Raw genomic sequence first — 15,119 nt, 5'->3', positions numbered from 1 at the left:
AAAGCATTCACCGTACATGGATTAGAAATGAGAAACAGAGCGCTTTTACTTACCCTTCACGTAAACAAACCCAATTGCCTTCACAAAGCCAACGCTGTTCTCTGCGGTGCACACGTAAGTACCCGAGTCCTCCTTGGACACTCTTTCAACAACAAGTTCGCTGTGTCCGTGGACACTGCCAAGGCGGGCTGAGGGAAACAAGTCAGCGTCAACACAATCACCTCTCAGTAACCCAGCGAGCGTCACGTCAGCTCAGGATTTCGCAGGTTGGATTTATGAGTTGTTCAGCCACTGAACCAACGTGATCGCATCATGACACTGGCAGAGAGCCTTTTCCACGGCTCCTGCCCTCGAGCTATTTGCTATGTCTATAGACAGTTTTCTGAAGAATGAAAAACAGCAGAGGGAACAGAAAAAGGGAAGGAAAATAAACATCTTTAAAAAATTACTTTAGATTTAAAGCACACCTTTCATCTAAATGTGTTGCTCAAAGCTGGCTCGCAGACTTTCTGGGTTTCAAAGATCTTTGATTCAGAAATGTGACATTTTCCATTTCTTTTATATCACCACCACTTTTCCTCCGCAACAATTTACATCAAAAACAAGAAAACCTTTGCAGCTATAATTCAGCTAACTTGGCAGTCAGAAGGGAAATCATGAAAAACACACGCTAGTTAGTAATAATGACAACAAGATCAAATCTGTAGTAATTTAAACTTCTCCACAAATCATAAATGGAGAAGATATAAATATTTACAAAGGCAGTTATGCTATTTGGAATAGAACATCGGGTAAACATGCTAGTCCTAAAACAACTAACACTAATAAGATTCTGACTGCACCAGGCAGTATCTAATTATGTGACGCAGGTTTACTGTGCCTGCTTTTCTTTATGGAAACTTTCATGCTGCTAAATATTAAGTGGAAAATTAAGTCTTCGGTTTTACATAGCTAAATGAGTACTATACTTTCAGATAGTAGTGCTGAGTTTTAGAGTGTTTTTTTCCTTAGTGAGGTGTCTTATTGTAATTATTCAGGTAACAGATCATTGATGAGTTACAGATAACAAAAGTCTGTATTATAGGGAAAAAAACTCATTGTGGATTACTACCTTTCTAGCATGAAATTTAGTCACACCATCGTCCTGTCCAATACTCCAGAACTCAGTTTTGAGATAGATAACGTCTTAGTGCTAACAATGTCCTTATGCTAATGTGACAAAAGCTACTGGATACGTACATATCTGTCTCCCCAGGGATGCGGGTGTTTGGCTTCCAGTCGCTCCCCTACCCTCAGGCACCCATTGTGAGTGGGTGTTTCCTACATACACTGCCCTGCACGGTGGCATGGCCTGATTCGCACAGTGAGGAGCAGCCTTCTCTTCTGTAAACCTGGGTCAGTCTTCAGGCTACCTCTGTCTGTTGAGCCCTGAGGAGGGATGTCAGGTGGGATAGGTTTATACCTTTACAAATGAGGAATCCTTAGAAAATCCAGACAATGTGATTATGGAAAAAATATGCATGGACTTCAAAAAATTTTTGCACCAAAATAAAATTCTCTTCCAATTAAATTTTTCTACTAACTTTTTGAAATCCTCTCATACAATACTGTCTTCTCATGGGGGAGATAGATTATTTTTAGGTTAAAAAATTCACCTACAACTTGTAATGTGTATGGCCCTGCTATCAATTGATCCTTTCCAAAGAATCATATATGAGAACATATACGAAGAACATACATGAAGAATCATATACCAGAACATATATGAAGGGTATTCAAAAAGGTCATGGAAAATAGGTATCATGAAAAAATTATACGTGGATTTCAAAATTTTTTTTTCACAAAAATAAACTTATCTTTCTATTTCATTTTTCCCTGAACTTTCTGAAATACCCTCATATACTGGGTAGAGGGGAAAAGCCAAGCAGATGCACACAGATCATAGAACATACAACAATAAATTCTTCTTTTACAACCTTTTGATCAATTCCCACAGCTGCGGAAATAGACAAGTCTAATGTTCCATATGGGTACATTTATTCATGTGTTAAGAATTAAGTCACTGGGGCCAGTCCCATGGCATAGCGAGTAAAGCCACCACCTGCAATGCTGGCATCCCATATGGGCACCAGTTTGAGTCCCAGCTGTTCCACTTCCGATCCAGCTCTCTGCTAATGGCCTGGGAAAAACAGTGGAAGATGGCCTGAGTGTTTGGGCCCCTAAAACCCACATCAGAGATCTGGATGAAGCTCCTGGCCTCAGCCTGGCCCAGTGCTGGTTGTTAACAGCCCTGTGGGGAATGAACCAGCAGATGGAAGAGCGATTCATTCTCTCTCTCTCTCTTGGTCTTCCTCCCTCTCCCTTCGTAACTCTCATTTTGAAAATAAAAAGATAAATCTTAAAAAAAGAATTAAGTCACCAACCTGGGATGACATTGTTATTGAAGGTCCACGTCAGCTTGGGCAATGGAACGCCGGTTGCTTTACAGCTTAATCGGAGCTGTTCTCCTTTATTCAGTGACACATCTCCAGGGAGTTCTGTAAATGTGGGGAGAACATGCACAGCCAGGCTGACAGTGTGCGTATCTTCACCTGCAGCATTGCTGGCGACACAGGTGTAGACGCCTGAATCCTCCAACTAAAGTAAGAGAAATCACAGTGACTCAAATTACCCAACCTTACATCACATTCTACACAGAGTTGCACAGCTTGGTCCCCAAAGAACAAACTTACAGACTATTCAAATTCTCACCGTTTCATCTAAATCATCAGGTTTCCTGTTACATAATATACTTTAAAATGCATAAGGGTTTAAACATTAGCCCAAATCGTACAGAACTAAAGGGATCACTTCATCATCGTGAGATTTCAGAAACATCAGAATACTCTAGAGTTGACTAAACCTAAGAGCACTGCACAGATTTCCAAAGCTGACAGCACAGAGGAATGGCAACAGCAGTGAGGAGATTTTACCCGCAGTTCTGGCCCACCTGCTGGATCCCACGGCCAGCGCTCCTCGCTCAGCTCACCTGCCGCACTGGCAGCAGCTCTCCCCTCTCCCTCGTGTGGTGTCTCCCCTGGCTTCCAGGACACATACCCCGCCTCCCCCACCCCGCTGCTTCCTCTCCACCCTCCCCTCAACAACCACGTCGTCACGGGCACATGGCCTCTGAACGCCATCCGGGGTGACTCTCATCCTGTGCTCTGGCTCCAAGTTCGCTCTAGAGAGGCTGGTGATCGTCAGCGAACTTCTTCCAACTCTGCTCGGATGCCTGAGACACATTTCAAACTCATGCCCCAGACGGAGCCCCCCGATCTGCCCCTTGCTGTGTCCCTGTAGATGTCACCACCTCAGCTGACAAGTATTGCGTTCTACCAGCTGTTCGTGCAACATATCAGACATTAGTTATTCTTTATTTTTCTCACCACTTGCTTGCAACCATTAGGTAATTCTAGCTTCAGTAACATGCAGAATCCTACCACTTCTTCCTTCTCTGCCCACATACATTCCACTTTGAGTTCTACCACGTCTCCTCTGCCCCTAGACTCTTCCCAACAGGCCTCTCTGCCTGTGTCCTTGCTTCCTACCATCTATTCTCGTCATCATGGCCAACGCAATCTTTGAAAAACACAAGACAGAGAAAACCTGCAATGGCTGAAGTCTCTGGGCTCCTGCCACACATGTGGGGAACCTGGATAGAGTTCTAAGCTCTAGCTTTGGCCTGGCCCAGCCCTGGCTGTTGTGGGCATTCTAGGGAGTGAACCAGTGGATGGAAGCTCCCTCTCTCTCTGTCATCTCTGTGTCTCCAATAATGTGAACAATTTTAAAAATGGACTTAGATTTTCACTTTTGGGCAAAAGTGGTGCCACTGTTCCAACAAGACCCGCAGGACTCCTCCGCCATCTTTCTCTACTCGTTCTCTTTCTTTGCTTTTGCTGGCCTCCTGTTTCTTCATCAGGCACATTTCCACCTCAAGTTTCTCTGCCTGATAGGCTCCTCCTCCAAGCGTCTGCTTGACTAGCTCACTTCCTCTGGTCTTTCTCAAATGTCCCCTTCACAAAGAGACTTACTCCGAACATTCTATTTCAAACTGTAGCCTGCATTGTTCCAACCCCTGACACCCATTCTGGCTTGTTACATACACTGTTTATTAGGTTTAGTTTTTATTGTCTATCTTCTTCCTCTAGAAAAAAGCTCCATGAGGGCAGACTTTTGATTCTTTTGTTCCCTGATGTATTCCCAGTGTCAAAACCATAGGTGTGGGGGCAGTCACCTTTATCACAAGTCTACATGCCCAAACTCGTTCCCCTCACACTTGTCATAGTGCCCTTGCAGATGTAAAGTTAATTTTTCAAAAACTTACTTATTTTCATTTTATTTGAAAGGGAGAGACACAGAGAGATTGATTGATTTTCCATCTACTAGTTTACTTCCTAAAGGCCGGCCAAGTCAAAGCCAGGACGCAGCCCTGAGCCACAACCTGCTACCTCCCAAGTGTGCATGAGCAGGAAGCTGGATCAGAAGACTGGCAGCCAAGACTGGAACTCAGGCACTTTAATCACTGCGCCAAATGCCTGGTCCATTAATTTGATATTGTGACCTGAATTTACAAGCATATTTTCTTTCATCACTGAAGAATACATTTCCAAGCTACATTATGAAATTTTTAAGAAGGTGAATTAGTAGTCTGGCTTTATCTATTTATGTCCTTAAACTTACCGCAACATTCTCTAAAATGAGTTCTCCATATGGTTCGGCCGTGTATTTTCCTAACAAGTTAGCCAAAGGAACACTGTCTTTTTTCCAGCTGATTGCTGGCGTGGGGATCCCATCAGCCTCACAGGGAAGGATGGCTCGCGAGTTCTCACTGACTGTGTAGTGTTCCTCAGTACTTCGGATCCTGGGAGGAACTACAGAGGGTTTAAAGTGGTAGTCATCTGGGAAGTTGAGTTCAACAATACCTCATACACACTGGAAATTCACACACAGAAGATTCTTTGAGGACAACTTTGTAAGACCTATTTTTAAAAATTAAGACATTTGTTTGCTACTATGCAAGCAATCAGTATTTCTGATGCCAGCAAGAATTCTAGTATGTTTGAATGTACTGAACACCCTGACACTCAGTTTTTTTTTTTTTTTTTTTTTTTTTTTTTTTGACAGGCAGAGTGGACAGTGAGAGAGAGAGACAGAGAGAAAGGTCTTCCTTTGCCGTTGGTTCACCCTCCAATGGCCGCCGCGGCCGGCGCGCTGCAGCCGGCGCACCGCGCTGATCCGATGGCAGGAGCCAGGATCCAGGTGCTTTTCCTGGTCTCCCATGGGGTGCAGGGCCCAAGCACCTGCGCCATCCTCCACTGCACTCCCTGGCCACAGCAGAGGGCTGGCCTGGAAGAGGGGCAACCGGGACAGAATCCGGCACCCCGACCGGGACTAGAACCTGGTGTGCTGGCGCCGCTAGGCGGAGGATTAGCCTATTGAGCCGCGGCGCCGGCCTGACACTCAGTTTTGAACCATCTGCTGTTTCACTCCCCAAATGGTTTTGACTGTCCAGGCTGGCTTAGGTCAAAGCCAGGAACCCCATTCCGGGTCTCCCCAGATATTTGGACCACCTCGGGCTGCGTTCTCAGGCACATTAGCAGGGAGCTGGAGCAGAAGCTGAGCAGCCGGATTTGAACTGGAGCTTTGACATGGGTTGCTGGTGCTGCAGGCAAAGCTTAACTTGTAACACAATGGCAACCTATAAATGATGATTTTTAATACTGGCTAAATTACCATCTTTTTAATTAAAAACGCTTCTACTTATGGGGTGGGCATTTGACCTAGTGATTAACATGCCAGTGTACTGTATCACAGTGCCTGGATTCTACACTCGGCTTCTCTTCCTGACCCCAGCTTCCTTCTAATGCAGACCCTGGGAAGCAGTGGTGATGGCCCAAGTGACTGGCCACTGCCATCCCCAGGAGACCTGGACTGAGTTCCTGCCTCTCAGATTCAGTCCCTGTTCTGGTTTTAGGCCACCACAGGCACCTGGATCATCAGTCAGCACGTGGGAGTTATCACTTTGCCTCTCTAAAAAAAATTGTTTTAAATATGCCTCCACTTGAAATTGTCTCAATAACTGAAACTGTCAGATAGTCAATACAGTTAAAACACAGGAACAGCTTTCAAAGACATTTGAAAAAATTAGCAGAAACTCTATTAAAATAAGAATTATTTCTGAAGATAATTAAGTGGGAATAGTTTAATTTGGTATTGTTTCCTACCACTATGATTAATAGGAGTTCTATCTTTAGTCTTAAAATACACAATCAAACTAAAATATTTCAATGCTGAACTTTAGATTTTTTCATTGTCAATACAAAAATAAATATCTTTTTTATAAAAATGTGCGTGTAAGTATTTTGCTGTATTGAAATAGTCATGCACCACACAATGTTTCCGTCAAGCATAGGCTGTGCATATGACAGTGGTCCCACAGATTCTGTGGCCCAGTGACGTCTTAGCTTCTGTGAGCTGTCCAGTCGGTACACACTCTGTGGTGCCCATATAACAACATAATCACCGAACTATTCATTTCTCAGAGCGGACCTCCATCACGCAGCAAGGTATGGCTGTATGGAGTCAGACGGATCTCCAATTTCCATTAGGCTCAGCTCTGTTATAATAGAGGTCCCGTGGAAGAGACAGCTGGCAGCTCGGGGAGTAAGGCAGAAGAGACACAAAACCCAAGCGCAGATCATGGCAGGGGATCACTGGTAACACGCCTGTGACCTCGGCAATGCAAAGCTCTTCTCACATACATGTGCGGGCCCACAGAAGAGACATCTGAAAGCGGGTGTATGTACACAATCTTTGGATTGCCGATTTCACCAGGTTTCGTTGCCATTATATATGCTCTAGGTGGTCTCTTGTCATCACCACGGTCATGGGGAAGACGGAAATAACTCACGGGAACTGACCTACCGTGGACAGTGAGCGTGGTGCTCCTGCTGCTCGACCCGGCCACGTTGGCCGCCACGCACGTGTACTGACCAGCGTCGCCCGGCTGAGCGAAGGCTATGTGCAGAGCCCCCGAGGCGAGGACGTGCAGGCGCACTGACTCTGCAATCGCACGGCCGTCTCTGTGCCAGGTGACGTCAGGCGGAGGGAGGCCATTGGCCTCGCAGGGCAGTGAGATGGGCTGATCCACAGTGATGATGTGCTGCAGTGGGTGCGTGCTGATGACTGGAGGGACTGCAAGAGAGGGGGTTCAAACCTCATCTTAATGGCATGGCTGCACAAGGACACCTTGCGACCCTGCTCTGACAAATGATCAGAAACAAAGCCCTCAAGTCATCCAAAAGGAACCCGCACTTCATGTTCCTAAGATCACTGCAGAAAACCAGCCTCAATGCAGCTAACAAGTAAATATAAGAGAAGTCTGTTTAAACGAGGTGGTGAGTATATCCATGAAGGTTTCTATGTCTGGAAAATGGAGGCGGTGCCAATGAAAGTATTTTCCTCAACAGACATGAATTGTGTGACTCAATTCAGGCACTGAAACTTTCAAAATAGAGCCTTAGCATTTTGGAAAATATTCAACCACTCAGATACTGCCACTCATGCATCTGCTGCAGAACTCAGCACGGTGTCGCGTAACAGTGGCCATGTTTAATAAAGTATTATTTGGATGAGTGAATAACTGAATAGATCCTTGAAAATAATTATATAGGAAAAACTCTTCCAACTTCTTTAGAAACTTGTGGGAGGGCTTAGGATAAGGATTCCCTTCCAAGCACTGGCACAGGGTCCCTGCTCAGACATGGGCCTAGATTTTCTACTCTGTCTTAAAGAATCCATTGTACAAGGGCACGAGAAGTAATTACAAATAACCATGGCAAAGACTATAGCAGGGCTGGCCCTGTGACGTAGGATTCCTGTGGTGCCGGCATCCCATATGGGCACTGGTTTGAGTCCCCGCTGTTCCACTTCTAATCCAGCTCTCTGCTATGGCCTAGAAAACCAGAAGATGGCCCAAGTGCTTGGGCCCCTGCACCCATGTGGGAGACCCAGAAGAAGTTCCTGGCTCCTGGTCAGATCGGCACAGCTCTGGTTGTTGTGGCCATTTGGGGAGTGAATCAGCAGATGGAAGACCTCTTTCTCTGCCTCTCTGTAACTCTGCCTTTCAAATAAATAAATCTTTAAAAAAAGACTATTTATAGCTACCAAAATTGTTTGGTAACATCTGTGCTTATGATTATTACATAATGTACCTGCAAGGAGACAGCCTATTCAGAACTTCTCATGCCCTAGAATATATATTTTTCTGATTACTTTTAGAATATTTATTAACTAATTTTTATTTGAAAGACACACACACACACACACACACACACTCCTCCATCTACTGGTTCACTCTCCAAATGCCTGCAACAGCCAGGGCTGGGCAAGGCAGAAGCTCAGAACTCAATTCAGGTCTCCCACATGGTGGCAGGGGCCCGACCACCTGAGGCATCATCTGCTGCCTTGCACGGTGCTCCTTAGCGGGAAGCTAGAGCTGGAAGTACAGCCAGGACTCGAACCCGGGCACTGCATCTGGGATGGGAGGGTACACCAAGAAGGATCTTAACTGCCGCACCGGGCGCCTGCCTCTACTTTGGGAATATTGAAATGCTTTCAGTTGTTTAATGTATTTGTCTCTTTACTGCTCCTGTATTGGTACTTTTAATCATTTAATGCGAAAAACCTCAAATCTGGAAACTTCTTTTCTATGACTTTCTATGTTGCTGACACTAATGACAACTCTGGGTCCTGACCCACTTGACCTGACTGCATTCAACGAGGCTGTCCACTCCCTTCTTGGCGTGCCGTCCTCGCCTGACTGCCATCCAATTTTCCTTGGACAGCTCTGCCCTCTCATTTGTCATCTTTTCCTTTATCCTCACCTTTCTTGGACCTTTAAACAATGCACTGCCCCACAGTTAAACATGAAAACACACAAAAAAATCCATGCTTTGTCTTATTTACTTGAAAGGAAGAGTAAAGAGAGAGAGGGAGAGACAGAGAAAAGATCTTCCATCCACTGGTTCACTCTGCAAAGACCCACCACAGCCAGCGCTAGGCCAGGCCGAAGCCAGGAGCTCCATCCTGGACTCCCACATGTGGGCGGCAGCGGCCCATGCACTTGAGCCATCTTCTGCTAGTATCGCTACTCTCGCACCCTGGGGCATTATTAAGTCAAATCAGGCTCTGTTGAACACAAGAACTGGGGTACTCTGATCTGAGAATCCCGATCGCCACCAAGTGATGGATGGGTAGGAGTGTACGCAGAGTAGATACGCTGGACAAAGGATGCTTCACATCCCGGGCGGAATGCAGCTGGGCGGCACAGGATTTCTTCAAGGTATTCAGAGTGGTGTGCAGCTGAAACTCAGGAATTATTTCTGGAAGTTTCCGCTTCGTATTTTAGGACTGCAGTTCGCTACGGCTAACTGCAAATGCGGGAACGGAGCCATCGGTCCGTGGGAACTACCGTGCCACAGGCAGGACTACACGAGTTCCAAATCTGAAGGGCTCCTGTTTTCTCACAGAAACAACAGTTGAAAAACACGCACTAGACTTACTGTTTCCTCAGGGTAAGAGGAAGACAACAGGACAGTGGAAATTCAGCCCGCTGAGAACGGCAGGAGCAAGGCAGCAGTCACCTTAGATGCCCGCATGTGAGGCACACACTGGGACAGACCGAATTGAAGACAGGGATGAGCGACTCAGGTACCTTGGACGTTTAACTTGATTTTGCCCAAGGCCGTCCCGGCTGGGTTCTGAGCCACGCACACGTAAACGCCAGCATCCTCGCGGGCGGCTCTGGAGATCTGCAGGCTGCCGCCAGGGAGCACCGCACGGCTTTGCCCTACGTCAGCATCACAAAGCAGAGGGGGATTTTTATTGGCTTGGGAAAACCGTACTGACTCGTGGTTTATAAAACACCCAACGTGCCAGACGTCCCTAGACGGACACAGGGGCAGGTACCTGAGCTGAGCACGCTGATGCCTTCTTTCTGCCACGTAATGAAAGGCCTGGGTGTCCCTGCGGCGTCACACGGCAACAGAACGGGATTGTGCAGGATGACGTCCAGGTCGCTGGGCTGCGGCTGAATGACTGGAGGCTCTGTCAAAGCCAATCAACAACAGGAAGTAACAGCACCGGCTCAGGGCAGACAGGCGGCACAGGATGAGCCTCAACAGGCCCAAACGCAAAACTCCACAACAAGGGTGATGCCACTGCCCCAGAGAGAAGGGGATGTTGCCGCACTGTTATCTGAGTCCCACGGTGGTAGACACCATGCGTTAGAGGAGCTCTACCGGCAGCCGACACGCAGGAATGGAGGGAAAAATCCAAGAAGCAAAATAATCGTGGGGTAGTTCTGCGTGACTTGCCGTGTGTGTCTGTTTTAGTCTACTGAAAAACAGCTTGAGGCTCTCCTACCCCCAAGATAATACTGTGGTCCATAGCTCTAGACAGGGTCACATTTCAAGAATAAACACTCCAAAAAAATACAACATAATAATAAACAAAAAATTACCCAAAGCTGGCAAGCTTTAAATAAGCAAACAGCCTCACACACCTTGGACATGAAGGGTCACGTGGCGATGTGCAGAACCGGCTGAATTCCTAGCAACGCAAGTGTACCTTCCAGCGTGGCTGAGCTGGCTGGAGAATATTTCAATTGTTCCTAAAAAGGAAAAGGTTTAAGGTATAGTACGCCTTCCTGGTTTTCTGGTTCAGTTAATCATGTCTCTCATTTTCATGTCTTCTGCACTTAGCACACAGGTACTTGGCTCATATTCATACTTGTATCCCTGAAGAGCTGGGCACAGTACTCTTTTATTATCATTAAGGTTTATTTATTTATTTGAAAGAGAGAGATTGACTGATAGATCTTCCATCTGCTGGCTCACTGCCCAAATGGCCACAAACAGCCAGGGCTGGGTTGGGCCAGGCCAAAGCCAGGAGCTTCCTCTGAGTTTCTTGTGTGGGTGGCAGGCTCCCAAGGACGTGGGCCATGCTCTGTTGCTTTTCCAGGCGCATTAGCAGGGAGCTGGATTGGAAGTTGAACAGTCGGGACTTGAACTAGTGCCCATATGGGGTGCTGGCATTGCACGTAACAACTTAGCCTACTATGCCACAACTCCAGCCCCTTTATTATGGACTGCATTATGGAGGCATAATTTGCATATCAAGAAAGTCACCCACCTAAAATGTTCAACTCAATAATCTTAGCACATTTACAAAGAGCAATCACAGTGTGATTTTTCATAAAATGCTGTTTTTATAAAGAGCAGGTTTGTCCACCTGTTTTTTTTTTTGTTGTTGTTAGATTTATTTATTTAAAAGATAGAGTTATGGGGTGAGGGGCACGAGCAGAGAGATAGTGAGATTTTCCATCCACTACTTCACACCCCAAATGACCGCTTCAGCCGGGTTGTGCCAGGCTGAAGCCGGGAGCCTGGAGCCTCCTCCTGGTCTTCCATGTGGGCGCAGGGTTCCTTTGGACTATCTTCCACTGCTTTCCCAGGTGCATTAGCATGGCGCTGGCCCAAAGATGGAGCTGCTGGGTCTGAAACCAGTGGCCATATGGGATGTTGGCATTGCAGATGGCAGCTTAACATGCGATGCCAAAGCGCCAGCCCATCCGTCTTACTTTAGAATCTTTCCATCAACTCAAAAAGAACCTGGTGCTCAATTACAGTCACTCCCCATCGCACCCCTGCCCTAGGCCACCACTGATTCAATCGCCAATCACTGCAGGGTGGGGCTTTAACCTGCTGGGCCACAGCCTGGGCCCCGATTTCTATTTTTTTTAAGGTTTATTTAATTACTTTTGTTTATTGGAAATATAGAGCAATGGAGAGCAAGAGGCAAAGGTACATTCTGTGTGTTAGTTCACTTCCCCAAATTCTTGAAACAGCCAGGGGCAGGCCAGGCCAAAGCCAGGAGCAAGGAACTCCATCAGGGTTTCCCACGTGGTGACAGGGGCCTAAGTTCTTGAGCCATCATCAGCTGCCTCCCAGGAGCCATTGGCAGGGAGCTGGATGAGACACAGAACGGCAGGACTTGAACTGGCTCTGCTATGGGGTGCAGGCGCCCCAAGCGGCAGCTTACTCCCAGGCACCACAATATCAACGCTGGGGTAAGTTTTCACTAACACCAGTATGAATAATCTATACTTTCATTTAGGAGAATTATTTTTTTCTCCTCAGTACTACAACATTGCATAAATGATGGTCGCTACTATATTCAAAAACTGCTCAGGGCTGGCACTGTGGCGCAGTGGTCCCCCATGGCTGCCTGCTTCAGTCTCAGCTGCTCCGCTTCCACCCGGCCCCCTGCTATGGCTGGGAAAGCAGTAAAGGATGACCCGAGTGCTTGGGCCCCTGCATCCACGTGGGAGATCCGGAAGAAGCTCCTGGCTTCAGTCTGGCCCAGTCTAGGCTTGCTTTGGCCATCTAGGGAGTGAACCAGTGGATGGAAGATCTCTCTCTCTAACTGTAATTTATTTATAATTAAGTAAATCTTTATTAAAAATCTGTTTAGTATAGCATTTAAAACAGCCTTCCCTGCTAAATTAAAAAAAAAGCCTCACAAGTGTGAACCCTGCATTAGGTTTGTAGTTTCAGAAGCTTAGGAGAGCAGACAGACTGTCTTAGACAGTAATTATTAGCTAAATACACACTCTGGCAAAAAGGTAACAGACGCTGAAACCCTTAGGTTTAGTACCTATGCACAGAAACACCAGCAATCAAGCTTATTCTATTTAGACTATTTTTAATACAAGCTTATTATATTTAGATTACTTTTAATACAAGCTTATTATATTTAGATTAGTCACACATATTATTTTCTGCAACCAGACTTTCCCTTCTCTCCCTTTCTCCCCTTCTGAGTCTGACTGCAATTTTTTCCAGGCACATTTTATTCTTTATTCGGTACAACAGAAGGCCACGCAAAGGCCCCTTGCTAATAACTGATGCAACCAACAGATGTGAAACCCCCGAGCTGGGTCTTACCCGAGGACAGAATTCGGTAGCCATCTCCCCTGGGGAGCAGTCTGACACCGTTTTTGGTCCAGTGAATGGAAGGAAATGGAACTCCGGTGGCAGCGCAGGTCATCACCGCTGGAGCCCGGGCGGTCACCACCACGTCCGCAGACTCGTCAGCTACGGAGGGCGGAACTGAGACAAGAGGAAGAAAGTGAGCTGCATGTCCTGCTGTACTAGTGCCTCTTTCTGCTCTCAAAGGGAATACTCGGTAAGCAGAAAAGAAGGCCTGTGCGCAGCAGCGGGATGGTTGGCGCGGCCACCCTGGACTGCGTGTGAAGCCAGTCTACCTTGGACGGTGAGGCCCACGGCTCTCTTATCCTCTCCAGCATCGTTTGTCACGGTGCACTCATAGGTGGCGGTGTCATCCACAGAAGGGGAGATGATCGCCAGAGAACCAGAAGAGAGGAGCCTACGAGAGAGTTCAGAGCACGAGATGCTGTGTGCCGGTTTCAGACATCTTTGCACTTGGCTCATGTGGTGACTTGAGGGCCATCGGTCTCCTCCCTCAGTTAACATGAGCTTCATTTCTTTGATGCGAACTTTGTGCACTGGATGTTACATTTGTAGGGGTTTGATGGGTTTACAGGGCTTAAACTTGATAGTGACAGGAAGCAGTTCATTTGAAGGGCTGTCTAAAGTGGGAATCTTGCATTGTCTGATACTCACAGCATGACCAACCCTGGTTTCCTAGGAGGAATCCAGGGCAGTGAGCACCCTGATGGCGGCACGGGATCCATGCCTGGAGCCATCTCAAATGCTGCCTATAAAAATCATCTCTACATTTCTCAGTCACTTTGCAGGTTGCCATTTGAGTTCTCTTCTTGGACAAATGGGTAGCTACAGGTCTCCTTACACGTGAGGGCTGCTTTGGAGACAGATACTGCACCTGGAACACTTTCCCTTGACTTCTAAACTGAAGCAATCTGGGTCACTTCGAATGTTTAGGAAGCAGAATGAACAGTCATGTGTGATGTTCAGTGAATCTAAATTACAATGCCTGTTTGCTTACTGAAAACTGTATACTGACTGAATAGAAATGACTTGGTTTAATGCAACCATATTCTTTCTTTTTCAGGAGCTTTGTACATTTGCTAAATAGCACATACATTCAAGTCGCTGACCTCCCAATGTCAAACGGTTAGCAGGATGAGAAGAGGAAATGACACAGTTTCCCCTGCAGCTCCTACTTTCCCATTTCCTGGTATGCCAGGACTCGTTTTTGCCAAAGAAGATCTATGAGAGCACTTGCTTTTAGTACTGTGGTCGGTCCTCTGACAGGATAACCATTAACTCATCTGAGACAGAGGTGATGGTACGCGTAATCTAAAGCATCAGAAATTCTTAGTGACTTCAAGTTTAGCTGTCAAAACCACATATTGCCACGCGCGAGCCATCGAGGTAAAGCCGGAGGAAGGTGAAAATTGTAGTGGACGCCGCTCTTCTTCCTCACACGTGCTGCCAAACATCTAAGTGGCACTTCCAGGTAACACTGGACCTGCAGTTAGAGTTCGCGTTTACTTTTACAGAATCTTCTTATTTTATGGTGTTTTATCCTCTACTTTATGAAATTCCAGTAAGAGCTAAACTCAGGCTACAAATCCAGGCCTGTAGGCCTCACTGAGAGTCACCGTGGAGCTTATGTGTGGAAAAGCTGCACCTACACAAAACTTTCAGGTTCAAAACTGGGTCTCATTTTAAGAAAAACATACTCTCTGCATTAGCCAATTCTTCATAGTTCATGTATTTGCTGCCCACATTGACACACTTAAAATGCTGTTTCTTATTAAAAAAAGTTTCCAAATTACTCATGAGACTTTTCAATTAAGACTTCCTTACCTGTATAAATTCTCAGTTAAGGCTTCCTTACCTGTATAAATTCTGATTTTGATCCACGTTAAGAAGATGCCCATTTTTTCTCCATTTGACGGATGGCTTGGGGATGCCGGACGCCTCACAGGCCAGGGTAGTCTGGACATTCACCGTTGCAGTTACATTGGTAGGACCCGCAGCAATGGAGGGAGGAACTGGAACAAGGTCAGC

At 46.4% G+C, this 15,119-nt stretch overlaps 1 protein-coding gene across 4 annotated transcripts in view; it reads right to left on the bottom strand.

Moving 5' to 3' along the window:
* HMCN1 (hemicentin 1) overlaps positions 1 to 15,119 on the bottom strand; it is a 459,307-nt gene that overhangs the window by 55,883 nt on the left and 388,305 nt on the right. For all 4 annotated transcript variants that reach the window (XM_070055058.1, XM_051820384.2, XM_070055057.1 and 1 more), the window contains 10 exons: positions 14,947 to 15,103; positions 13,367 to 13,488; positions 13,047 to 13,211; positions 10,604 to 10,711; positions 10,009 to 10,146; positions 9,755 to 9,889; positions 6,964 to 7,233; positions 4,720 to 4,910; positions 2,424 to 2,637; positions 54 to 188 (listed from right to left, as the gene is read on the bottom strand). In XM_070055058.1, coding sequence (XP_069911159.1) covers positions 54 to 188; positions 2,424 to 2,637; positions 4,720 to 4,910; positions 6,964 to 7,233; positions 9,755 to 9,889; positions 10,009 to 10,146; positions 10,604 to 10,711; positions 13,047 to 13,211; positions 13,367 to 13,488; positions 14,947 to 15,103 — 1,635 coding nt within the window. The remainder of the gene's footprint in view (positions 1 to 53; positions 189 to 2,423; positions 2,638 to 4,719; positions 4,911 to 6,963; positions 7,234 to 9,754; positions 9,890 to 10,008; positions 10,147 to 10,603; positions 10,712 to 13,046; positions 13,212 to 13,366; positions 13,489 to 14,946; positions 15,104 to 15,119) is intronic.

This window comes from Oryctolagus cuniculus, chromosome 13 (genome assembly GCF_964237555.1).
Source record: "Oryctolagus cuniculus chromosome 13, mOryCun1.1, whole genome shotgun sequence".
In the NCBI taxonomy this organism is placed as follows: Eukaryota; Metazoa; Chordata; class Mammalia; order Lagomorpha; family Leporidae; genus Oryctolagus; species Oryctolagus cuniculus.
Note: the sequence above shows the minus strand (reverse complement) of the source record. Positions and strands in the feature narration are given on the sequence as shown.